The sequence below is a fragment of the Ovis canadensis genome, chromosome 3, assembly GCF_042477335.2.
Source record: "Ovis canadensis isolate MfBH-ARS-UI-01 breed Bighorn chromosome 3, ARS-UI_OviCan_v2, whole genome shotgun sequence".
NCBI lineage: Eukaryota > Metazoa > Chordata > Mammalia > Artiodactyla > Bovidae > Ovis > Ovis canadensis.
The window spans coordinates 168825473-168850730 of NC_091247.1; the positions used below are offsets into that span (position 1 = coordinate 168825473).

General features: G+C 46.9%; 1 protein-coding gene across 4 annotated transcripts; it reads left to right on the plus strand.

Moving 5' to 3' along the window:
* The first annotated feature begins 228 nt into the window (after positions 1-228).
* Positions 229-23851, plus strand: TIMELESS (timeless circadian regulator). 4 transcript variants are annotated; one of them, XM_069581019.1, is made up of 30 exons: positions 229-341; positions 9221-9495; positions 9992-10128; positions 10282-10435; positions 10762-10876; positions 10971-11033; positions 11335-11436; positions 11612-11767; positions 12013-12146; positions 12355-12442; positions 12733-12909; positions 13271-13488; positions 13737-13840; positions 13983-14152; positions 15884-16018; positions 16126-16277; positions 17163-17260; positions 17348-17468; positions 17577-17778; positions 18047-18192; positions 18798-18883; positions 18978-19095; positions 19185-19267; positions 20440-20582; positions 20795-20972; positions 21054-21122; positions 21243-21361; positions 22540-22855; positions 22985-23077; positions 23217-23851. In XM_069581019.1, the coding sequence occupies exons 3-30, from the start codon at positions 10044-10046 to the stop codon at positions 23288-23290; spliced, it is 3699 nt and encodes a 1232-aa protein (XP_069437120.1). In that variant the 5' UTR covers positions 229-341; positions 9221-9495; positions 9992-10043; the 3' UTR covers positions 23291-23851. The 4 variants fall into 4 exon arrangements, with proteins under 4 accessions (XP_069437120.1, XP_069437119.1, XP_069437122.1 ...); XM_069581020.1 differs by having other exon boundaries at positions 249-341; positions 9221-9417; XM_069581018.1 differs by lacking the exon at positions 9221-9495.
* Positions 23852-25258: the final 1407 nt, after the last annotated feature.

Consider the following 25258-nt stretch of genomic DNA (forward strand, 5'->3'; position numbering starts at 1 on the left):
CCACTTGACTAGAAGAAGGGGAAGAATATTTGTAAATTCACGTCTATTCGCACTTAGATCCCAATGATCATAAGTCAGCAGGAAATCCATTGCTCTGTGAGCTCGGGCTCAATATAAGGGATGGACTCAGATAAAACAATAGTTGTACTCGCTTCCTTTTTTTTACTTCATCACCAACTCCCCCAGCCGCTAAGGGTCACATGGACCAGCCTGGCTCGCCCCGCCCCCGCTCCCCACGTAGGCAGGGTCTGGTCCGACCCACAGTGGTGGCGGGAAAAGCAGCGGAACTGTGCGTGAGAGCTGCTGGCTCCGCGGGGATCTTGAGTAGCGGCGGGGAGCGGGTGAGTGAGTGTGTGGGCAAGAAGGCTTTAAGTGGACTGCGTCCCTTCGTAGCCACGGGGCCTCTCCTGGGAAGCGCCGAGTCCCCTTTCCCGCCACCTGGTTTAAAGGCAGGGGGCGGGGCGCGCGCCTTAGGTGCGCACGCGCAATTCCCAGTCGGGGCTCTGGGTGTCCGGGCGTTTCCAACTCGTCTGGGACTCACCCTTGTTCTCCCGCGGTCACTCCGCACGGCTTAGTCCGCTTGGAACCTTTACTGTAAGACAGAAGCTTCCCAGGAATTTCCGCTTCTGAACTTCCCATCCAGTTCAGACCCGAAAAAAACAGGTGTGCAACTTGGTGGTCAGCAGGAGCCGGGATCCAGTGGTCACTTGACTTAAATCTTGAGTTTTTATAAAATGGATTTCTCATTCTCTTCTGACCTTTCCCTTGGTAGAAGACTTATGGAGGTTACAGGCTCTGCTTGGGTTTGTTAGCTGGGCCCGCTGCTGCTACTGTTAAGTCACTTCAGTCATGTCCGACTCTCTGCGACCCCATAGACGGCAGCTCACCAGGCTCCCCCGTCCCTGGGAATTCTCTAGGCAGGAACACTGGAGTGGGTTGCCATTTCCTTCTCCATCAGCCGTTAATTAAGCTCCTTCCCTTGAGTCTCAATTCTTGGCCCTTCGTGCTGCCACTCATAATTACCTTTATAAAAAGTCAATCTGGTCATTTCAGATTATATTTAAAACTCCTCTTTGGCTGCCCACGGTCAAGTTTAAATCCTTAGGTGGGTGTCCAGGCCTTTGGCAGTCTGACTCTGACTCAGCTTGTTTTCTAAAGGTTCTTGTCATTTTTTTTTCCATCTCATGCAGTTGAATCCCAGCCCTGTGGAAAGCATGTCTGTATTGTGTCTTTCATGCTTTGATGCTTGTACTCCAGCTGTTCCCTGAACTTGAAGTTCTTGCCACTTCTCTGCCAAGTGAGCTTCTCTTTCAGAAGCGAACTCGACTGTCCTTTTGAAAACCTCTCTTTCCAGCCCTCCTAGGCCAAAGTAGTCACTTTTTCCTTTGTGTCCCTGAAGTATTTTACCTCCTTCTCTATATGATGGGCTTTCCTGGTTACTGAGTGGTGAAGAATCCATCTGGAGTGCAGGAGACGTGGGTTCCATCCCTAGGTCAGGAAGATCCCCTGGAGAAGGAAATGGCAACCCACTCCAGTATTTTTGCCTGGGAAATCCAACGGACAGAGGAGCCTAGTGGGCTGCAGTCCATAGCGCCCAAAAGAATCAGACACAACTTTGCGACTAAATACTTTCTGTGGCACTTATAAAATTGAGTAAAAGTTTACTCAGCTCCGACTGTGCACTGTGTTCAGTACCAGATGGATGGAGATGAATAGAACAGAGTTCCTGCCCTTAAGGAACTGGAAGGAACAGATGTGAGCCCTCTGCAGTTACAGGGTGCCAGAGAATTCCACCCTGGCTTCCTTACTCTGCTCACTTGGAATTGTCTTGAGTAAACTCTCTACTTTCACAGCTTGACAGACCACCTAACAACCTGATTCCTCCAAATCTCCAGCCCCAACCTCTCCTCCCTCAACTTCAAAACTTGTCTGCTTAAGCTTAGAAAGCATGTATTTACACTTATGTTGTGCTGGTCACAAAGATTTCTAGTCTCAAAGAGTTTATATTTCAGTGCAGGTAACAGGAGCTTGAATTAGAGTCACCCAAAGAGTGTTTTCACAACACTCTTGTCCAAGCCCCACTCCCTGTAGATTCTGACTCACTCACTAGACTCTGAAATTCAAAGGTGAATATGAAACAGTTCCTGCCTTCAGGGAATCTAAGGCTAATTCAGGGAGATAGATGTTTTAGACAATCTGTTTAAGTATTATGTACAACATAAACTACAAATGCCATGATGAAAGTGTTTATGGCATAAAGTAAACACAAAGGAGAGATACTTTCTGTATGGAGAAGCCAGGAGGAAGTGCCAGTTGGGCAGAGTTCTAAAAGGTGAGTGGATAGACTCTAGGTGGATGAGAGAAGGGTGTTCCTGACAGAGGAGTGTCTTGGGAGAGGTTAACTAGCAGACAGTTCATAAAGGACTTTGTATTGTAGGCATTAGCGCATGCTGAAGGTAAACAATTCAAACAGTACTGAAGAGAAAGGTAACTATTTCTCCTGACCTAGGTCCCCCAGTTCTCCCCAGAGACAATTACTATGAATTTCTTATGTAGTCGTTGAAAAGTTTTAAGCAGTGTGGTTAAATGGCCAGACCTGGTAACTGTATTATGGATAGATATAAGAGAATGAGACTGGACACAAGAAAGAGGCTAGGTAGCAGTTGAGTAATCTAAGCAGGAGATACTCAGGACCTGAAGCGAGGCAGTAGTAATGGGGATAGACAAGGGCCAGAAAGAAGAGCATAAGGAAGTAAAATCAGCTTGAGTGAGTGACTGAAGGTATTTAGAATGACTTCTAGGTTTCTTATGTGAATAACTGAGTAGATTGTGTCAATTGCTGAGAAATCCAACAGAGAAGTAAAGACAACCAAGGGAAAAGATGTTCCATGTTGGGCATATTAAGTGTGAGGATTTGAGAAGATGGAGATGGCTATTCATTTGTGGGACTGGCACCAGCGAGTTCAAAGTGGCAGGGGATAACGGATTTGCTGACTAATGGCTCAGAAATGGTAGTTGAAGATGTGGGAGTGGATGAGTTTGCCCAAGGAGCTATGTAGAGTGAGACAGGAAGAGGACTAAAGGTGTAGGCCTTAGAGTCCCCCGTGGCCTAGTAGTTAGGATTCCAGGCTTTCACTACCATGTCCAGCGTTCAAGCCCTGACTGAGATCCCGCAAGCCTTGCAGCCATACATACATAAAAAGATGCAGGCCTAAGGAGCATCATCACTTGAGGAGAGGAGGAACAGCCTTCTCCAAACAGGATGGGTTTGAGGAAAGTTTTGGTCTTTTGGTTTTAGCTTTATTGGATTTTCCCTCCTCCTAAGATGAAAGAGCTTTGAGCAACTTATATGGGAATGGAGCCAGTGTAAAGAGAATGTTGGAAACAAATGAGGAAGAACCAACTGAGGGATAAGAAGTGATTGATCAGGGACTTCCCTGGCGGTCCAGTGGTTAAGACTTTGAGCTTCCAATGCAGGGGGTGCAGGTTCAATCCCTGGTCGAGGAACTAAGAACCCACATGGCATGGCCAAAAAGTAAAAAGGAAGAAGTGAGAAGAAGTGATTGAGCTGTTACAAATGGAGAGCTTAGATTCCAAGCAAAAAAGTCACTGTGGGCATTTGAAATATGTTTGTTTTTCAGCTTGGGTGGAGAACATTGAGAGAGTTCATTTCTGATTTCTATTCTGAGAGGAAAGGACCAGAGACACCAGCTGAGAGGTGTGAGAAGCAGTGGAGTAAAAGGACTTAAGGGTAGTGGGTGAAAGTTAGAAACAGCTGTTCCTCCAGAAGGAGAAGAGGGAGAGGACCAGGAATACTAAGGATGCTGGGCCAGGCTGAAAGTGAAAGTGAAGTCGCTCAGTCGTGTCTGACTCTTTGCGACCTGTGAACTGTAGCCCACCAGGCTCCTCCGTCCGTGGGATTCTCCAGGCGAGAATACTGGAATGGGTTGCCATTTCCTTCTCCAGGGCCAAGCTGAAGGCCTGTTCAGATTGAAGACCACATTTGTTGTGTATCATTGTGCAGGGTTATTTGTTTTCCTCCAGCAAATCCTAATCTAGATTTGAATCCAAGAGCCTGGAAAGTAAATGGTTGCATTGATCTGAGGCTGGGATCTTTTGTAGAGTGAATGCGAATGCAATAAAAGGAAAAAAGATTGAGACCTTACAAGAGTGATGTGTAGTGATACAATAGTAGGATATGTACTCCTGCTTGCTCTACCCCAGTCTGATCATTTTATTTTTCAGCTTAGAAATCTTCAGTTAGTCCCAGGCTTCTATTCTAAATGCTTAAATCGATTGTCAGTAAGTTTTTCCATAAAGCCGGTTCCAACCCTCCTTTTCATTGTTCTGCTGTTAAGCTCCTTTATTCATAGCTGTTCCCTCACTGCTTTTGCTCTGGAAGATTCTCTGCTTAAATTTCCCTCCCCCCAGCTGCCTAAATTCTAAGGCAGCCTTCAAAGGCCCAGTTCTAATCACACTTCTCTGACAAAACCTCCTTGACTACTTCAGCCTGAAAAGAGCCCTAGTTTTTCAGAATTTTTTTTCAGTATCACTTATTTAGAGCTTGTACTAACTAGCCTTTTATAGTGTTTCTTCTATATTAGATGAGTTTTATTTGTGCAACTAAATTCCTTAAATATCTTCAACACTGCAGCCACTGTACCTGCGCAGCCCTGACTTTTGTCAGCACTTAATGACTGCCTGTAGAGTCTAGTAGATGGAGAGGAAAGTAATATTTTGAGAAGTCTTTGTACTCAGCACTCAGTAAATATCAGTTTGATGATATCAGTGCTTCTCTGACTTTTTTGGTCAAGGACCAGGGGATTTCCCCTCCCAAGCTATTGCAGACCAATGCTTTCTCCCCCTCCCACCACCAACTTTATCGTGATATAATTGACATATAAAGAACTGTTTTAAAATAGTAGGACTAGGAACTTCTGTGGCAGTCCAGTGGTTAAGACTACGTGCTTCCAATGCAGGGGACATGGGTTCGATCCCTGGTCAGGTAACTAAAATGCCACATGCTGCTTGGCGCTACACCCCACCCCCTACACACAAAAATGTAAAGTTAATTAATTTAAAAAATAAAACAGTAAAACTTGAATAGTTGCACCCCACCCCATACACACAAAAATGTAAATTTAAAATTAATTAATTAAAAAAATAAAACAGTAAAACTTGAATAGTATTGTTAGAAAAATTAAATTACTAGAGAAGTAACATAAAAAAGATAGACAGAATAGAGACATTTTTCCTGTTGGCCCTGGGATCACAGCGAGTCGGACACGGTTGAATGGCCAACACTTTCATGGTTTCACTATGAGAGTCAGCACACACCAGCTCTGTCAGATTGCTGTCAGATGTCCTAAATGCGTTTGCTTTGTTTTGGTACTAATCTTGATGCAGACAGCTAACAGTTTAGACCACCAATGGTCGACTGCTGCACAGATGACTTGAGTTCCATGACCTCATTTGAACCACCCCCTACTTGTTTTTCTTAGCGTACCAATAAGAAAACTGAGATTTAGGTTAAGCCGAGTGTCATTCTGTTCATACTGGTGATACTCAAATCTGCTTCTTGGAGCAGGGTGGGTTTGGGGCCAAAGTTTTTGTTTGGTTTTGTTTTCAAGAAGTATGCTAATTTTGTTTTGAATTACAAGCATTTTAACTATTTTATCCTTTTTTTCCTTTGAGTCTTGCATTTTGAGGCCTGCAAGTATTAATTTCAGATGATTATTGCCTCATCTCAACTGCTTAGTACTCAACTGAGTGGGAAATTTGACTAACATTCCTTTTGAATGTCCAGGTCTGCTTTGTCTAAGGTGTTTGATAAAGTTCTCATCTGTCTATCATGAAATGTGAAAATACAGCATAATGAATTTTTTCATAAAATCAAATATATTAAATTTAAAGGACTATTTTTTCCTGGGATTTTTGTCCTTGTTAGGTTTTCATGGGGTTTTTTTGGTATTTAAATACTGAAAACAGAATGTGTAGTAATTGTGTGAGTGTTTTTTATAATAGCTGTTTTGAAATACAATTCACATACCATAAAATTCACCCTTTTAAAATGTACAATTCACAGAGATGTGCAAAAGTTACTTCTGTCTAAGTTTAGAACATTTTCATCACTCAAAAAAAAAGCCATAAACATGACTACTAGCAGTCAGCCCCATTCCCCCCTCTCCCCCAGTACCTGGCAACCAGTGATTTTTAATGCTTTATATCTCTATGGATTTACCTATTCTGAGTATTTCATATAGATGGAATCATACAATATGTGACCTTTTGTGTGTGACTTCTTCACAGAACATAATGTTTTCAGATTTCATCCATATTATGGTATGTATCAGTACTTCACTCCTTTTTATTGTCAAATAGTATTCCGTTGTATAGATATACCACTTTTTGTTTATTCATTCATCAGGTGATGGACACTGGGGTTTTTAACATTTTGGCTGTTACAAATAATGCTGCTGTGAACAGTTGTGTGCGTTTTTTGAGTGGACATACATTTCATTTCTCTCAGATGTATACGTGAATCGGAGAACGCAATGGCAACCCACTCCAATACTCTTGCCTGGAAAATCCCATGGACGGAGGAGCCTGGTAGGCTACAGTCCATGGGGTCACTAGGAGTCAGACACGACTGAGCAACTTCACTTTCACTTTTCACTTTCATGCATTGGAGAAGGAAATGGCAACCCACTCCAGTATTTTTGCCTGGAGAATCCCAGGGACAGGAGAGCTGGGTGAGCTGCTATCTATGGGGTCACACAGAGTCGGACACGACTGAAGTGACTTAGCAGCAGCAGCAGCATACCTACGAATGGAATTCCTGGGTCCTATGTTAACTCTGTGTTTAACATTTTGAGGAATTGCTAAACCAATTTCCACAGCAACTGCACCATTTTATAGTCCTGTACCAGCAAACATGAGGTTTGTGTGCCTGTATTTTTTTTTAACGTCCTTAAGTTATAAAATTTAAAGACTGAAACCTTAGGTTAGTCTCCCTAAATTACAAAAAAAAAAAAAAAAAACTTAAAGACTCATCCATGAAATCCAGAAGTTTGGGAACTACTGCATTATACCAGTCTGTATTTAAAAACAAAGCAAACAAAAGAAAACCACCAAAAAAACCCTATCCAGAAGGTCATCAAAGAGATGACCTAAAAAGAAATGAGAACTAACTGCTGACTGTTGAATAAAGTTGTAGAACTGCCTTTGCATGTTGATTTTTCTCCAGCATAAAAGGCTTGTGTTATTTTGTTATTTCTTAAAGCAGTTTGCAATCACAGAGTCATTTGGCAAACATTTCCTAAATACTGTGCCTGTGCCCATTTACCTCAGCCCCTGGAGTTTCTCAATATTTGGATCGGGCCTAAGCAGACGTTCTAAGATGGTTTGGATTATTTGTGTTTGTGCCTCATGTGGTGGTGTGCAGGATCTTAGTTCCCTAACCAGTGATCAGACTCAGACCCCCTGCTTTGATCAGAGTCCTAACCACTGGACAACCAGAGGGGTCCCTCTAAGGTGGTTTTGAAGTGCAGCCTGGCTCAAATGACTGCAGTCATTCTGGGTGTATGTTAATTGGGTATAATACCAATTGAGGGTATAATGTTAATGATTTTACTTGCATACTTGCATGTTTTGTTATTTCTAAGATATCTTTTTCAAGGAAAAAAATTTCCTGTCTTCTTTTCTATTGATTCTTGGCAATCTTTTCAAGAAAAAAAAGAGAATTTCCTTTCTTCTTTTGTATTGGTTCTTTAGGCAGCCAGAATGCTGGTTTTACTGTTTTGCTTTTATTGTGGGTCAAAGAGGGGGCACTGGGAGAATTATTTTCAAAGTAGAAAACACGAAGGAGAATAAAGTGCTCTGATTGAAACAAAGATAAATTAAAGGCTTGTATGAGGACTTCCCTGGTGGTCCATTGGTTAAGAATCTGGGACTCGGTCCTGGTCTGGAAACTAAGATCCCACCTGCCCAGAACAACTAAGCCTGTGCACCTCAACAAAAGATCTTGCGTGCTGCAACTAAGACCTGCTGCAGCCAAATAAATAAAAAAAAAAATTTAATAGAGAAGAAAAGAGATATTCTAGATAATTATAAAGTGTTCAGTGCTGGAGGAGGCAGTCCATTTAGAATGATATGTGCTGTCAGAACCTGCCCTGCTGTAGACTCCTGTCCTCATGAGGAGTTGGGTGACATTGAGCTGGATTGTGAACGTCAGATAGGCTTAGAACTTTTGGAGTTAAGGGAGATAGACTTTCCAGAAGGTGGGAGCAAGGTTTGGAGAGTGCAGGGCGGGGCTCTATGTCTAAGAATGTGTATGTTTATGTTCCTGAGCTGGAGGGTTAGAGAGCCAGAGAGGCAGCTAAGGCATGGATCTAGGAAGTGGTGGGTTGGGCAAGTGTGTGTGATGTAGATCACATAAGACAGATAATCAGATTCTAAGTGGTCTAGAAGAGAAAGAGGAGGCCATACAGACTAGGTGATAAGTAGCTTCTATTTAATCAAATGAAAAGAGTGAACTGTAAATTTTCTGTCCCTGGCTGATTTTTTAATGGTATGTTTCCACCAGTGGGGGCTTCCCTGGTGGCTCAGACAGTAAAGACACTGCCTGCAATGCAGGAGACCTGAGTTCAGTCCCTGGGTTGGGAAGATCCCCTGGAAAAGGGAATGACGACCCACTCCAATATTCTTGCCTGGAGAATTCCATGGACAGAGGAGCCTGGCGGGCTCCATGGGGTTGCAAAAGAACTGGACACAACTGAGTGACTAACACACCAGGGAAGGGAAAGCAGCAGCCTAGAGAAATAACCCAGTTACATAAACGCAGGGATACAGCACCAGGCATCAATCCTTGGTCCTTTGGACATGCCCGTTTCCTGTGGGGGAACAGGGATGGAGTTGGGCTAGAGGTACATATGGAACCTCTGTGGGACATATGGGAAAGGTCTTTTTAGAGGAAGCTGAGAGTATGGCTGATTGTGATAAGGGGACAAGATTGATGGATATTCCTGTGTATGTGTATGTGTGTGTTACTAGTGTCAGGTTCTGAAACATCCAGGACCTGAACCTACTTGATTATCTGATGCAGATTTAAGGACTTTTATAAAGGGGGGCATGCTTCTGAAAAGGAAGATGGTCCTTCTGCAGAGAGGGACAAGAAGTTTAACTAGTTCCTATTTACTTCTTTTCTTGTCCACCCTGTTAGGTCCTGGCTTCTACTGAGATCATCAAAACTTATGAGTAGCTTTGGGGAGGAGAGTGAAGGAACTTTCTCTGCACAGCCCTAAGGCCTTAGAAGCCTCCGGGCTCCTGGGATATATCAGATCCTCAGTGGGATCACCTGACAGTCACAGCTGGATTTGCTCAGTTCCTGGACAGAAGAGCCATAACTGTGTGTGGAAGGTAGAACGGGACTGGGGCTGGCAATTTTAAGGGAGAGGAAAGCTCGTTCCCCTCATAGAGCTGCAGAGCTTTCTCAGGGTGAGTCTTGGTGATGATGCCCTTCACTAACCAGCCTTTCTTTGTACTACGTCATCCAGACTCTGAAACATACAGTTTCAGACCCAATTTAGAGGATGCGTGCATGCTAAGTCACTTCAGTCGTGTCCAGCTGTTTGCAACGCCATGGACTGTAGCCCACCAGGCTCTTTTTGTCCATGGGATTCTCCAAGCAAGAATACTGGAGCCCTGTCTCTCTTATGTCTCCTGCACTGCTAGGCAGGTTCTTTACCACTAGCACCATCTGGGAAGCCCCAGTTTAGAGGATGGGATGGCTTAATTCTTAGGCTTGGAGCCTCCTTGGTTGAAGCCTTAACTTAAAGCTTTCCCTGAGACTGGGAACAACACTGTTGGTGCCGATGGAAGTGAAGCATTTGAGGATTTTGTTCAGATTAACCAAAGCATCCAGGGCCTGCACGCCCCCCTCTCCCTTTTATGGGGAGGAGCCCACATTTGTTATCTTTCCTTGTCTCTGTAGGCCTCGTCATTTCTGTGTCCCTTGGCTCGTCCACTGATGTGTGGACTTGAGCATGATGAATTGTGAACTTCTTGCCACATGTAGTGCCCTTGGGTACTTGGAGGGAGACACTTACCACAAGGAGCCAGATTGCTTAGGTGAGTCCCTTTTTGAGGAAACAGATTAAAAAAGAAAAAAACTTGCTTGAACCAAGATCTTTTGAATTTCTCAAGCCATGGGTATGAAGGGCACATGGACCTGGGTGGAGCTGCTTCCCTGGTTCCGTGTAAGTGTTTATTCTGTCCCTGAAGAGAGTGTGAAGGACTTGATCCGCTACTTGAGGCACGAGGATGAGACGCGGGACGTGCGGCAGCAGCTGGGATCGGCTCAGATCCTGCAGAGCGACCTCCTGCCCATCCTCACCCAGCATCGCCAGGACAAGCCTCTCTTTGATGCTGTTATCAGGTTGATTTCCCCAGCTTTTTTTTTTTTTTTCTAAATTGAAGTATGGTTGATTTCTAATACTGTGTTAATTTCTGCTGTACAGCAAAGTGACTTAGTTATACACACGTGTATATATATGTATGTGTATATATATATATACACACATTGTTTTTTATATTTTCTTTCATTATGGCTTATCACAGGATGTTGAATCTAGTTCCCTGCACTATGCAGCAGGATCTCATTGTTGATTCCTCAGCTTTTTAAGGTTTATCATGTGCCAACCTTTGGTGTTGGTGCCTGGTGAGGAAACTTAACAGCCTCTCCCTCCTTCATGATTTCCCTAGGCTGATGGTGAACTTGACACAACCAGCCTTGCTCTGTTTCGGCAGCGTACCCAAGGAGCCCAGCTTCCGGCACCACTTTCTGCAGGTGCTGGCATACTTGCAGGCTTACAAAGAGGTGAGGTTTTCCCCCAGAGTCCCTGGGACAGAATTGGGGGCAGTGGGGAAGAAGAAAGTGGAGGCTACTTAAGGTCGACTCCCCTATTTCATAGGCCTTTGCCAGTGAGAAGGCATTTGGGGTCCTCAGTGAAACTTTGTATGAGTTGCTGCAACTGGTGAGTCTCTGCTTCCCAAGATGCCAGGCAGTGGGGTTGGAGCGGGGGCGAGGGGTACAGTTAGCGCCCTGCTCCTCCTCCGCACAGAGCCCCAGGCAGGGCATTATCATGGAGATACGGCCCCAATCCCTGGGGTACAGGTCCAATCCACTGCACTGAGCCTGCTGCCTCAGGACTGCTTGAACACTTCTTTTCCTTTCTTTTTAATCCTGACCCTTCTGTGTGCCTCTGTCCCTCCGTCAGGGTAGGTCCCTCCCGCCTTGCCCAGGGAGTCTCTTTCTCTGTCTCTCCTTCTGACCAGGGCTGGGAGGAACGGCAGGAGGAAGACAACTTGCTGATTGAGCGGATCCTGCTGCTGGTCAGAAACGTCCTCCACGTCCCCGCCGACCTTGAGCAGGAGAAGGTGATCTGGGGTTGTCTAAGTTCTCATGCTTGGTTAGGGTGAGCAGCCCCCTTTTCCACTGTTCTGTCCTCTGACAGACCTTGGTGGGGGCCACCTTGGTCAAGGAATGAGTTGAAGAACCTCAAGGCAGGGCAGGAGAGCTGACTGAGTGCCCGCTTTCCACCTCATTGCTCAGCGGATTGACGATGACGCCAGTGTCCACGACCGGCTTCTCTGGGCAATCCACCTCAGTGGTCTGGATGACCTGCTCCTCTTCCTGGCCAGCTCACCTGCGGAGCAGCAGTGGAGCCTCCATGTGCTGGAGATCATCTCCCTTATGTTTCGTGACCAGGTGAGACCCTGACCTGTTGCCACCATCCCTTCCCTCGTGTCCTTTTCTACTGTGTGGCCAGAATTGCTCTTGAGTCATGACTGAAATGTCTGGGGGAGGCAGGTCACTTGTGGAGTAGCCATGTCTTAGGTACAGGGTCCTACCAACAGTCCTATTTTCATTCAGTCTTTCTATCCCCCTGGGAGGTAAACTCAGAATAGGGAATGACTACCCTTCTGACTCGTCCCTCCTTGTTCTAAATCCAGAACCCTGAGCAACTGGCAGGAGTCGGGCAGGGACGCTTGGCTCAGGAGCGGAGGACAGATGTGGCGGAGCTGGAGGTGCTGCGCCAGCGAGAGATGGCGGAAAAGAAGACTCGAGCCCTGCAGCGAGGCAACAGGTGAGTGGCAGAGAGCCGCTCTTCCCGTGTTCCCGCCCCTGCACCGCGGAATGTCAGGGCTTGGGCCAGACACTGGGTCACGGTGGTGGCCAGGGAGCACTCTGCAGTTACAGCACGCTCTGCTGCGCTGCTGAGAGAGTGAGGACGGAGCCTCCACAGAATTGAGGAGTCACCCTAGAGGTTTTCTGGGTTTTTTTTTCCTCTGCAGGCATTCTCGGTTTGGGGGTTCCTACATCATCCAGGGCTTGAAATCTATTGGGGAGAGGGACCTTGTCTTTCATAAAGGTCTCCACAATGTGAGTATGGTCCCGTCGGGGCGGTTGGGGAGACAGTGCAGAGTAGGGGGCCTACAAAGGGTAAGCATCTCTGGAGGTAAAGCTGTCTCTGTTCTTGGGCTTAGAAAGTTGCAGACGTAGGAGGCGTAGAGTTTTGGCAGTGTCTTTACCGGCATCTTCACTTAGTACTAGAGGGAGAGAACCTTCTGCAAGTTTCTTCTGAGAAAACTGAAGTACCGAGGATGTGGAAAGAGCTGCCAGGGAGGGAGGTGTTCAGAAGTAACTCTGATCCCCTCAACCTCTACCCCTAGCTCCAAAACTACACTTCCGATTTGGGAAAGCAGCCCCGACGGGTGCCCAAACGTCGCCAGGCTGCCCGGGAACTGTCTGTCCAGCGCCGCTCTGCGCTCAACGTGAGACTCTTCCTCCGGGACTTCTGCTCGGAGTTCCTGGAAAACTGTTACAACCGGCTCATGGGCTCGGTAAAGGTGAGAGCCTAGGAAAGATGGAGCAGAGAGGTGACTCAGGCTGCGGTGGCGGGGAGGGCAGGCTGGCGAGGAGCCCACAGGAAGCTAGCTGAAGAGCACAGACTAGTAGATGGGAGGGGTGTAGGGTGCTCCTGAGACATGGTGATGAAGTCAAGAGGGAGTGGGTTATTGATGGGACAAAAATGACTATAGAGTAGTTGCCCCAGAGGAAAGGGAAGGAAATATGGAGAGGATAAGAGAAGGATGGAAATTTGGGTCCTAATATATTGTTACAGTGATGTCCAGGGTCCACCCGGTTGCAGTAGGACGGGAGGAAGTGGGAAGCCCTGAGGTCACGGAGTGATCTGTTTCCTGGACGTAGGACCACCTGCTTCGGGAGAAGGCTCAACAGCACGACGAGACCTACTACATGTGGGCCCTGGCTTTCTTCATGGCCTTCAACCGAGCTGCCTCCTTCCGGCCAGGCCTGGTTTCTGAGACCCTCAGTGTCCGCACCTTCCACTTCATTGAGCAGAACCTCACCAACTACTATGAGATGATGCTGACCGACCGCAAGGAAGCCGCCTCCTGGGCACGCCGGTGAGCGGGCAGAGAACTGGGGTCAGAGTGGGCATCTTGGCCAGGTTGGAAATCGGAATGCCTGAATTCGGGATGGTGCTTTCTTCCCTATTTCAGGCTTCAAGTGGTGAGGCTGGGGAGCAAGGATGGGCTGGGTCATTCAGTTTTTGATGGAACTATTTTGGGATGTGGGGGTGCAAAGGGGTGATACTGTTTCCATGAACCAAGGTCCTAAGCTGTCCTCCTTTTCACCTCTTTTCTTCTTGCAGGATGCACCTGGCTCTGAAGGCGTATCAGGAGCTGCTGGCCACAGTGAATGAGATGGATGTGTGCCCAGACGAGGCTGTGAGGGAGAGCAGCCGCATCATCAAGAGTGAGGCCTGGCCTGGTCGCTGGTCCTGCCTTCCCTGCCTCTCAACCCAAACCTCACCCTTCCCATCCCAGCTCCACCTGTCTCTCCCATCCCCAAGCTTTGCAGACCAGTCCATCCATCCCCTTCTCTTCCCTGTTTGCAGACAACATTTTCTACGTGATGGAGTACCGAGAGCTCTTCCTGGCTCTCTTTCGCAAGTTTGATGAGAGATGCCAGCCCCGCTCTTTCCTTCGTGACCTGGTGGAAACCACCCACCTCTTCCTCAAGATGTTGGAGCGGTTCTGTCGGAGCCGTGGGAACCTGATGGTGCAGGTATGGGGCGGCCCAGGGGTGTAGAAAGAGCTGGAGGATAAAGAGGAAGGGGAAAGCTGATCTGTTAGAAATACTCTCAATTAAGGCCAAGAGTTTTGTTGGTGTTGCCATTGTGAGTTGGCCTTGTGAATTTCCTCTCATTAGGTTAATTCCTGATCTACCATAAATATCTTCATTCAGGAACCATTTATTAAACACCTGCTGTGTGCTAAAAGCACATAGACTCTGGGGGTCCATAATTTTAGGATTTATTAATTATGCTGTGTTATTTCCTGGTTATTCTTCAGAAGCACTGTCATGAGATAGAAAGGGCCTTACCTTACATTAAAAGTCAGAGATCTGGGGACTTGCCCAGCAGTCCAGTGATTGAGACTGCACTCCCACTACAGGGGGCCAGGGTTTGATCCCTGGTGTGGGAATTAAGATCCTGCATGCCACCTAGAGAAGCCAAAAATAGAAGAAGTCAGAGATCTGGGATTTCATCCTGTATTAGTTACTGTTAGAATAACTCAAGCTGCTTGTGTGAGTCTCCAGGTCTTTAAAGTTGATTATAATATCTACCCATATAAGCCTGAAATGAAATAATAAATGAAAAACCTGGGACAAGAAGAAAACCTCAAGGAGTTTCTATCCTGGAGACACAAGGACTCTGCTTTGTAAAAATTTTCCTATGCTTCTATTTGCTGCAGCTTAAAACTTAGTCAGAAGTGAACTTGAAAGGGGCTGTGGTACCAATGTACTCAGTCACTCATTTGTATCCATTACAACTCTTTGTAACCCCATGGACTGCAGCCCACCAGGCTCCTCTGTTCATGAGATTTCCCAGGCAAGAATACTGGAGAGGGTTGCCATTTCCTACTCCAAGGATCGAACCCAAGTCTTGTGTCTCCTGCATTGGCAGATGGATTCTTTACCACTGCGCCACCTAAGACACCTGTAGTACCAATGAGACTTTTCTAAAAGGTCTTTTTACACTCAGAACTCTGTTGTATTCTCAGTACTGTATTGAGCGTTTAGCGTTTACTATGTCTCAGATGTTGTGCTAAGATTTTCCCCTAATCCTTACAACAACACCTAGGACACAGGCACAGAGTGGTTAAGCAACTTGTCCAAGGTCTTGCTGGTAAATGACTAGCATCCATACTTAAATCCTGCTGGAATCCAGGCTCATGCTCCTGACCTTTGGTGTGTTTTAAGTTCCTTGAATATAGCATGAATCTCATTAAGGACCTCATAATCCATCTTATTTACCCACAGTAAAGACTGATCCACAGCCATGACTTGGTGAGATCCTGCTTTTCAGGAGGAAGAAAATCGTGGTGTACTTTTGCAGAATGCTTTCCTTTTTACAAAGCCTTTTCATAGAGAAGTTTTTATCCTTATAGCAAACCTGTTTATTCTCTAGACTTCTGCTTAAGGTGTCACTGCCCCAAGAAATGAGTCACATGCTGTTCCTTGTTTGGCCATGGCATTTTATGCTCAGCCACATTCTAGGTCTTATCCACGCTGTAGTGTTGTTTTCCTACTTACCTGTTTCCCCCAACTAGTACCTCAAGGAGAAGGCAGCATGCTGGTCACTGCTGCTTACCGATCGCCATCAAGTAGCACATAGTCGTCACTCCGTGAATGTCTAATTAATTCAGACTTCTGACTAATTAGTTCTCAAAGGACATTGATGGGAAGAGGCCTCTCTGGCTCTCCTGCTGTCCTCACACAGGTCTTTCTCCATAGAACAAACGAAAGAAAAGAAGGAAGAAAAAGAAGGCCCTAGATCAATCTGTTGCTTCTGGTAATGCCCCCTACAGCCCAGAGGAACTGGAGGCCATGTGGCCCTCCCTGGCCGAGCAGCTGCAGTGCCGTGCCCAGGTAAGTAGCTGCAGAAACCTTCTCTTGAGTCTAGTGCCCTGGACAGGCTGTCTTGGCATCCCCTCACCCCCACCACTGTTTCCATAGCTTGAATCATCCCTCTGTAGGATTCTGAGCTCAGTTTGGACTCTGTGATTCCCTTTGATGCGGCCTCAGAGGTGCCAGTGGAAGAGCAGCGGGCAGAAGCCATGGTGCGCATCCAGGACTGCCTCCTGGCTGGCCAGGCCCCGCAGGCCCTGAGCCTCCTGAGGTCTGCCCGGTAAGAGCACTGCCTGCCCATCCTCCTGCTTCCAGCCCCTGGGCTTTGGGGGCAGAGAGTGGCTTTGGGGGCACAGGGTTCTCAGACTTTCAAAGAGAGCAGTCCTCTCAGAAGTGCAAGAGCTCTGCATGGAGCACTTGAGTCCTGGGAAGTTTTGGTTGGTTTATTAGGGAGGTTTGTTGTTTGTTTTGTTTCACTTTTGAAAAATATTAGCGCAGTTACTTGGGGGGAAAAATAGAGATAATTCTATGAGCCAAAGATAGCCATCATTAACATTTTGCTGAGTTATCTTCCAGAGTATTTTCCCCCTCTGTTATATGATACTGATTTATAGTATTTTTTTTCAATTCTCAATATATTATGAGCATCATTTCACATCAGATATATTTCTGCAATTGTTAATGGCTTTAAAACCCCATTGTGTATATTTGTCCAACTAAATGTCATGCATTTAGATTACTTGCATTTTGTTCCTCTGATTTTCATTGCAGTGAGGCTTAGGAGGGAAAATTGCCCTAGAGTCTTTGTTTCATCTTTGAGATGACAGTTTGCATTCTCTTTCCAGTTGGAAAATAAGTCTAAATTCCTTGTACTACCTCAAATTATAATTCAGATTCCCTCTGCTGAAAGTGTTAGTCACTCGGTCATGTCTGACTCTTTGAAGCCCCATGGACTGTAGCCCATCAGACTCCTCTATCCATGGAATTCTCCAGGCACGAATACTGGAGTGGGTGCCCATTTCCTTCTCCAGGGAATCTTCCCAACCCAGGGATTGAACTGAAATCTCCCACATTGCAGGCAGATTCTTTACCATCTGAGCCACCAGGGAAGCCCAAATTCCTTCTGGCAAAAAGCCTTTTTTTTTTTTTTCTTTCTGTGTTCCAGGGAGGTGTGGCCGGAAAGAGATGTGTTTGGTGCTCAGGACATCTCCCCAGAGGAGGAGATCCAGCTACTGAAGCAAATCCTCTGGGCCCCGCTTCCCCGTGAGTCTCCATTTCCTTCTCATCACTCCCCTCCCCATGCTTCTCTAGCGCTAACGTCGCAGATACCCGGTAATCCTCACTCTGTAGGCCAGCAGGGGCTGGAGGAACAAGGGGCAGAGGAAGACGACGAAGAAGAGGAGGAGGAGGAAGAGTTAGAAGTGGTCCAGGTGTCGGAGAGAGAATTTAACTTTCTGGACTACCTGAAACGGTGTGCGCCCGGAGGATGGAGTTGGTGTCCGGGTGGAGACCGGGGTGCCATGCGGACGAGCTGTATCTTTCTCACACCTGCGTCCTCTCACTCCTTGTCTCGGTGCAGCTTCGCAAACTCAACCGTCCTCCGAGCCTACCTGCTGCTGCTGCGGAGCTACAAGCAGAACAGCGCCCACACCAACCACTGTGTGGTCAAGATGCTGCACCGGCTGGCCCACGACCTCAAAATGGAAGCCCTGCTTTTCCAGCTCTCCCTCTTCTACCTCTTCAATCGTCTGCTCAGCGACCCTGCTACCGGGGCCTACAAAGTGAGGAAGCACCAACGAAGGGGGGTCTGGAGGCCTAGGGAAGTCCTGGGGAAAAAGGCTGAGAGGTAGAGTGCCCTGCGGGGTGTCAGGGCTGAGCCATGAGAGAATAGTGCAGACGCAGGCAGGCAGCTTGAAGGAGTTGCATGGGGAAGGATAGGAGAGGCCGAGCGAGAGGCATCAGCTGGGAGCAGGTCTAGAGACGATACCTGGAGGCCCGTGTTTATGTACGTGTGGCCACGGGCCTAACAGCAGCCTCCCTCTCCCACAGGAGCTGGTGACTTTTGCCAAGTATATCCTGGGCAAGTTCTTCGCTTTGGCTGCTGTCAACCAGAAAGCCTTTGTGGAGCTGCTGTTCTGGAAGAACACCGCTGTGGTTCGAGAGATGACCGAGGGCTACGGCACCCTGGATGGCGGGTGAGCTTGAGGACAGCATGGTGGGCCTGGTGGGGGGTGGGGGTGGGGTGGCCCAGTACAGTGTGCCAGAGCTGGAGGGCCTGGCGGGTCAGGTGGCGTCACCTTTCTTCCCTCTCATAGGCGAGAAAATAAGCCCCGAAGGTGGTGTGTTAGCTAATTTCGCCCAAGAGAGAAACTGGGATCGAGCCTAAGTGTCCTGCCTACTCTAGTCTCCTTCTCCTTCACCAGCGTTCGGGGGCGCTCAGAGTCGGGGGCCCACAGAGGCTCTGTATGTACCTGATCCCAGGAAGTGCTGGGAAACTATAACGGAGCACAGAAGCGCCTGTCCTCTTTCTCTGGGTAGCTCTCTCCTTTCACTCTTCTCTCTCCTCGTAATACCCTTAGCCCCTGCAGTGTCAGGTTCCAGAGGCCCAACCTGGAAACTCTTAGTTCGATTTTGGGATTCTTAAATAGAAGGAGAGTAAAAGGAAGGAGACACACCTTAGGCCTCTGCTGGCTGGCTGCTCTGAGGCACCTGGGTCGCCCTGTTCCTGTTAGAAGAGAAGGCCCTGGGTCTCCTCTTTCAGACCCAGCAGCCTCCCCAATCCCCTTCTTTCCCCACTCAGATCTTCTAGCCGCAGACTCCCTGGATGGAGCCCAGAGGAGGAGGCCCAGCTTCGGGAACTGTACCTTGCCCATAAGGATGTGGAAGGTATGAGGCCTCGAGGTCTGAAGAGCTTGGCGGGGAGGAAGGCAGCCAGAGCCCCGGGATCCCCGTTCCCAGCATCACCCCTCCTCCACCTCAGGTCAGGATGTGGTGGACACCATCTTGGCACACCTGAAAACTGCTCCTCGGACACGCAGACAGGTCATCCACCACCTGGTGCGGCTGGGACTGGCTGACAGCGTCAAGGACTTCCAGAGGTAGTGGCACCTGCTCTGGAGGGAACTGATTTGGGGAATCCACCATGCAGCCCCTGAGCGCCCCCTTCTGCTGACACTTCCCTAAATAGGAAAGGAACCCAGATTGTGCTGTGGACGGAGGATCAGGAGCTGGAGCTACAGCGGCTTTTTGAGGAGTTTCAGGACTCCGATGGTGAGTGAGGGGGAAGCTCAGGGGGCCTCTGAGAGGAGAGCCAAGCTGTCCATTTCTTTTCCTGCTGCTTCCTCTTCCCAAGAAAGGCTTATTTTCTTCTTTCTGTCCACCTGCTCTATTTGTGGTGTTGCATTTGTTTGTTTTTAAAGATATTTTTTCTTTTTTTAATTATATAAGTTACAGGTGTATAATTCACTATAGTATGATTTGCTATAGTCACTAATTTTTTTTTTATTTACTAATTCTTAAATTTTATGCTCCATTTATCGTTGTTAAAAAATATTGGCTATACTCCCCATGTTGTACAATACATCCCTGTAGCTTGTTTTATAGCTAAGCTTGCAACTCTTAATCCCCCACCCCCGTATGGCCCCTCCCCCTTCCCACTGGTAACCACTAATTTGTTCTCTATATCTGTGAGTCTGCTTCTTTTTTGTTACATTCATTCGTTTGTGTTTTTTTAGAATCCACATAAAAGTGATATCATATAGTATTTCTCTGTCTTTATTATTTCACTTAGCATAATGCCCTTCAAGTCCATCCATATTGCCACAAATGGCAAAAATTCATTCTTTTTTTATGGTTGAGTAGTATTCCTATATATATATGTATATCATTATTGTTGTTTAGTTACTAATTTGTACCTGACTCTCTGCAACCCTGTGGACTGTAGCCTGCCAGGCTCCTCTGTCCATGGGATTTCCCAGGCAAGAATACTAGAGTGGGTTGCCATTTCCTTCTCCAGGGGATCTTCCCGACCCAGGGATTGAACTCACGTCTCCTGCATGGCAGGCAGATTCTTTACTGTCTGAGCCACCTGGGAAGCCCTGTGTGTGTATTACATCTGCTTTATTCATTCGTCTGTTTATGGACACTTAGGTTGTTTTATACCTTGGCAATTGTAAATAATTCTGCCAAGAACATTGGAGGACATGTATCTTCGAATTAGTGTTTTTATTTTTATCGGGTATATAGTCAAGAGTGGAATTGCTGGGTTATATGATAATTCTATTTGTAGTTTCTTGAAAGACCTCCATACTGTTGTGTTTTTTTTTTGTGGTGTCTTTTTGAGTGAATTGAGTTATCCCCTTTCCAAAGACTGTTCTCTGTTTTTTTTTTAGCTAGTGCCTTTCCCTGTTGCTCTTGGCTATTCACACTTTCTCTCTCTATAGATGTCCTGGGTAATATCATGAAGAACATTACAGCCAAACGCTCACGGGCCCGAATAGTGGATAAACTGCTGTCTCTGGGGCTGGTGGCTGAGCGGCGGGAGCTGTACAAGAAACGCCGGAAGAAACTGGCACCCTCGAGCTTGGTAACAGTCTTACCCTGGCTCTGCCAGCTGGGTATGCCTCCCTCCCACCCCTCTCCCCATGCAGTGCTCCTTAGAAGTAGCCCACCCAGATTCTTCCTGCCTCAGGCTCTTCTGAATACGTCCCCCCTAGCTGGGTAGTCAGGAACCAGAGGACTCCACGCAGTTCCTTATCTTGTCTCCTTTGGTCCATTTCTCACCCCAATGAATTATAGCCTAATGAAGAAGAATCCTTGCACGATTTTTGCCAGGAAGATCTAGAAGAAGAGGAAAACGTGCCAGAGAAAGAGAATGAAGAGGATGAAGAGAAAGAAGAAGGCTCAGAACCAGAGCAAGCCCAGGGTGGCTCCGTCCTTTCAGCTGAATACCTTGGGCAAAGTCTGCACCAGGAAGGTGAGGGCTTGGTTGGGAGAGATGTCTCAGATGGCGGGGTTGGTTGTATGGACCAGTTGTGAGTTTCCCACATTCCCTCAGGCTTTTCTGCTCCCCTCCTCTGGCTCCAGAACTGCCTCATCAGAGCAGCAGATGATCGGGAAGGGGCTGGTGAGTGAATAAGTGACGGATTCGGGAGGACTGGGGTCTGGAGGCTACTGGGGACCTGCCATGGGCTGGAGGGCCAGTTCTTTCTTCACATCTTCACCATGTGACCGGGTCCTGTCCCAGGCTGCTCTCAGGCAGTTCCGTTGGTGCCACTGACAGAAGAAAATGAAGAAGCGATGGAAAGTGAACAGTTTCAACAGCTGTTGCGAAAGCTAGGGGTTCGGCCTCCTGCCTCTGGACAGGTAAATACACCAGTTACGGCATCAGCCAAGCATGCTGTTGCCTCTTTAAGACACATCTTCTCCTCACTCCCTGTCATCTCTGACCATTACTCCTGCAGCAGCTGTCCTGCTAATCTTCTCCTCGCCTATCTTCTCTTCTCCTAAGTCCATCTTCCACACTGCTTCCAAGTTACCTTTCTAAAATATAGTTTTGATTATATCACTCCCCTGATCAGAGCACTTGGTGTTCCCCACTGTTTGCAGGACAAAGTCCACAGCCTCTGAGTGATGTATCTGGCCTTGGCCAAGCTTTGCAGCCTCACAATCATGCCACCCAACACCTGCCTCGTACTGTAGTCATCCTGAGCTCTTTCCATCCTCCAAACAGACTTTTTCATACCTGTAAACAGTCAATCATGCCAGTTCCCCCTATTGGAACGTTCCAACCACATACACAGGTGGCCGATCCCCCATGTTCCTGATGAACAGTCCACCCGACCTTCAAGAGTTTTAGTTCAGCTGTCACTTCCTCAGGAAAGCAGTCTCTTTCACTCCTTCAACCACACTCCCTACCAAAATTCACCAGATACTCAAGTCTCTAATATAAAATGGTATCGTATTTGTGTCTAATCTTTGCATATAGTCTCTATAGATTACTTGTCATAACTAATACAATATAAATGCTATGTACATGGCTGTCAGTGTGCAGCAGGTTCAAGTTTTGGTTTTGGACCTTTTTGGAATTTTTCATTTCTTTCCCCGATGTTTTTGATCTGTAGTTGGTTGAATCCATGGATATGAAACCCACAGATACAGAGGGCCAACTGTAATCGTTTTGGTGGCTGTGATTTGTTCGTTCCCTTAGTATAGCCCCAGTCCTGTGGTGTTACAGTACATTGTTATAGTACGTTGGTTCTTTATTCTGTTTGATTGTGAGATCCTTGAAAGCATGGATTGTATCTGACTCACTTTTAGATCCCCAGAATCCATTCATTTACTTAAGTAATTAACAACTATATTCTCTGGCCCTGTGCTAGACACTGGGCATAGACTGGATCAATACGCAATGAGAGTTCACAACCTTTGTGGCGCTTCACCAATGTAGGCTCATATGTATTCAGTGAGTAATATCAAAATCTCGTGAGCTAGAGGCTTCTCCTTTCCCATTGCTCCTGCTTTCAACTCCTTTGTGCCTGTAGGAAACCTTCTGGCGAATTCCAGCCAAACTGAGTCCCACCCAGCTCCGGAGGATGGCAGCTTCCCTGAGCCAAGCAGAAGAGGAGGAAAAGCTTCAGTTAGGATTAGAATCTAAGGTCCCTGGGGAGCCAGGCCTAGAAGAGGAGCACCAACAGGAAGAGGAGCACCAACAGGAAGAGGAGCACCAACAGGAAGAGGAGCACCAACAGGAAGAGGAGCACCAGCAAGAGGAGGAGCACCAAAAGGAGCACCGAGCACATGCCCTGAGGACCCTCCTGTTAGCCCGGAAAAAGAAAGCAGGCCTGGTGTCGCCAGAGGGTAATACCAGGACCACTTATCTATTGTATACTTACTGCGTGCTGGCCATATCGATTGAGAGTGTCTACAAGACTTCTGAGACTACAAGAACCTAGTTCCCTAATTTCATGCCTCTTGTGGTTGTTTCAGAGGAAGGGACCAATGGTGGGAAAGAACAGCTGATAATGGCACCCAAGAAGCGACAACTGCTGGACAGCGATGAGGAGCAGGAGGAAGATAAAGGTGGGAGTCTGGTCGGGACCTGCTTTTTCTTCTGACCTCTAGCACTCTTCTCTCCAGTCCAGAAGATAAATGCTACCATCCTCCTTCTCCATAACATACTTAGATCTCCTCTCTCTTCTCATCCCTGTCATTCCCATAGCACCAGAGTTGGGAGTTCCAGGAATCCGGAAGAAGAAACGGTTTCAGATTGAGGATGATGATGAGAGCGACTGAAGATGCAGACGCCCAGGGCAGAGATAAACCCCATTTTTAGGTGGTGAATTTGAATCTGAGTTTGGAGGACCTGGAAACTCCTCTTTCTGGACAGCAGCTGTGGAGCCCCCGACTTCCCCGTGGATTTAGAGTCCAGGAAGTCCAGGAAGTCCAGGCGACAGTATTGGCCTCCTGTTACTTCTTCCTTCTCCCAGTTTTATCAGTGTGCCTCAGTAGCTCTCTGGAGACTTATTCCTCTTCTTTGGTTTTAATAGCATTCCCTGGCAAAGGAGAGGTGTGAATGAAATATAGAAGGCACCTTGGACCCCGCTTAGTGGTCTGTTGTTTTGGCTTTCTGCTGGAGGTGGGTCCCAGCACTAGATGGGGAGTCTTGTGACATGATGAGTGTAGGTGTTGCATTTTAAAAAGGCTCCCGTTCTCATATTCTTTCCTGTGATCACCTTCAAAATGCCAGATTGAGCCCAGTTCCTGCCACTGAAGTAAGGCTGAAATGCAGTATTCTTCAGATGATGAATACGTTTGGTTGGTGTTTGGCATCGAATTAAACATGTAAAATTTAAAGTTGCCAATGTTGCTCTGACTTACCAATCTAAATACCTCAACCCTCCACCTGCATCTTTGTGAAAGCACTTTTAACTGTTAGGTTTAAAAGAAACCATTAGTCTTCCCTTTTCTCTTGCTTTCCCTACAAAAGACACAAAAACATTCTTACCTCTTAGACAAAGATCCTTTGTCTAGGATAAATCTTTAGGGTTAAAAAAATGTGCATCAGAACAGGCACATGAAAAAACACTCAATGTCGTTAATCATCAGAGAACTGCAAATTGAAACCACAATGAGATATCACCTGATACCTATCAGAGTGGCTGTCATCAAAAAGACCATGGATAATAAATGTTAGTGAGGATATAGAGAAAAAGGAACCCTTGTATACTGTTGATAGGAACATACTGTGCTGCGGCCCCATAGACGTCAGCCCACCAGGCTCCCCCGCCTCTGGGATTCTCCAGGCAAGAACGCTGGAGTGGGTAGCCATATTGGGCTGGCTATCATTCAGTCTTGTCCGACTCTGCAACCTCGCGGACTGTGGCCCACCAGGCTGCCCCGTCCATGGGAGGCAGGCAAGAATACTGGAGTAGGGTGCCATTTCCTTCTCCAGGGGATCTTCCTGACTCAGGGATTGAACCCGGGTCTCCCGCATTGGAGGCAGACGCTTTAACCGCTGGCACAACTCAAATGAACTTTTCTGTCAACCCCATAAATTGGTGTAGCCACTGTGGAAAACAGTATGGAAGTTCCTAAAAATAGAACTGCCATATGGCCAAGCAATTCCACTCCTGGGTAGATATCTGGAAAACATGAGAACACTAGTTCACAAAGATACATGCACTCCAGTGTTCATCATTATTTACCATAGCCAAAATATAGAAGTAACCCAAGTGTCCATCAACAGAAAAATGGGTAAGGAAGATGTGGCAAATATGTGATGGAATATTACTCGGCCATAAATAGGAATGGAATCCTGCCATTTGCAATAACATGAAGGGACTGGAAGAGTATTACGCTTAATGAAATAGGTCAGACAAAACCGTATCACATGTATATGGAATCTGAAAAATACAGTAAACTTGTGAATACATAAGTTTTAAAAAAAAAAAACAGACTTGGTCTATAGAGAACAAACTAGTTTCTGGTTGGGAAACAGAAGTTCAGTTCAGTTCAGTCACTCAGTCGTATCCGACTCTTTGCAACCCCATGAATCACAGCACACCAGGCCTCCCTGTCCATCACCAACTCGCAGAGTTCACTCAAACTCGAGTGGTGATGCCATCCAGCCATCTCATCCTCTGTCATCCCCTTCTCCTCCTGCCCCCAATCCCTCCCAGCATCAGAGTCTTCCAGTGAGTCAACTCTTCGCATAAGGTGGCCAAAGTACTAAAGTAAACAGAAGAGGGAGGGGCAATTTAG

Coding starts and splice junctions, on each gene's coding strand:
- TIMELESS (XM_069581019.1), top strand. CDS start 10,044: ATGATGAATTGTGAACTTCTTGCCACATGTAGTGCCCTTGGGTACTTG. Junction 12,443..12,732: donor TTCATAAAGGTCTCCACAAT/GTGAGTATGGTC, acceptor CTCTACCCCTAG/CTCCAAAACTACACTTCCGA. Junction 19,268..20,439: donor GGAGTTTCAGGACTCCGATG/GTGAGTGAGGGG, acceptor CTCTCTCTATAG/ATGTCCTGGGTAATATCATG.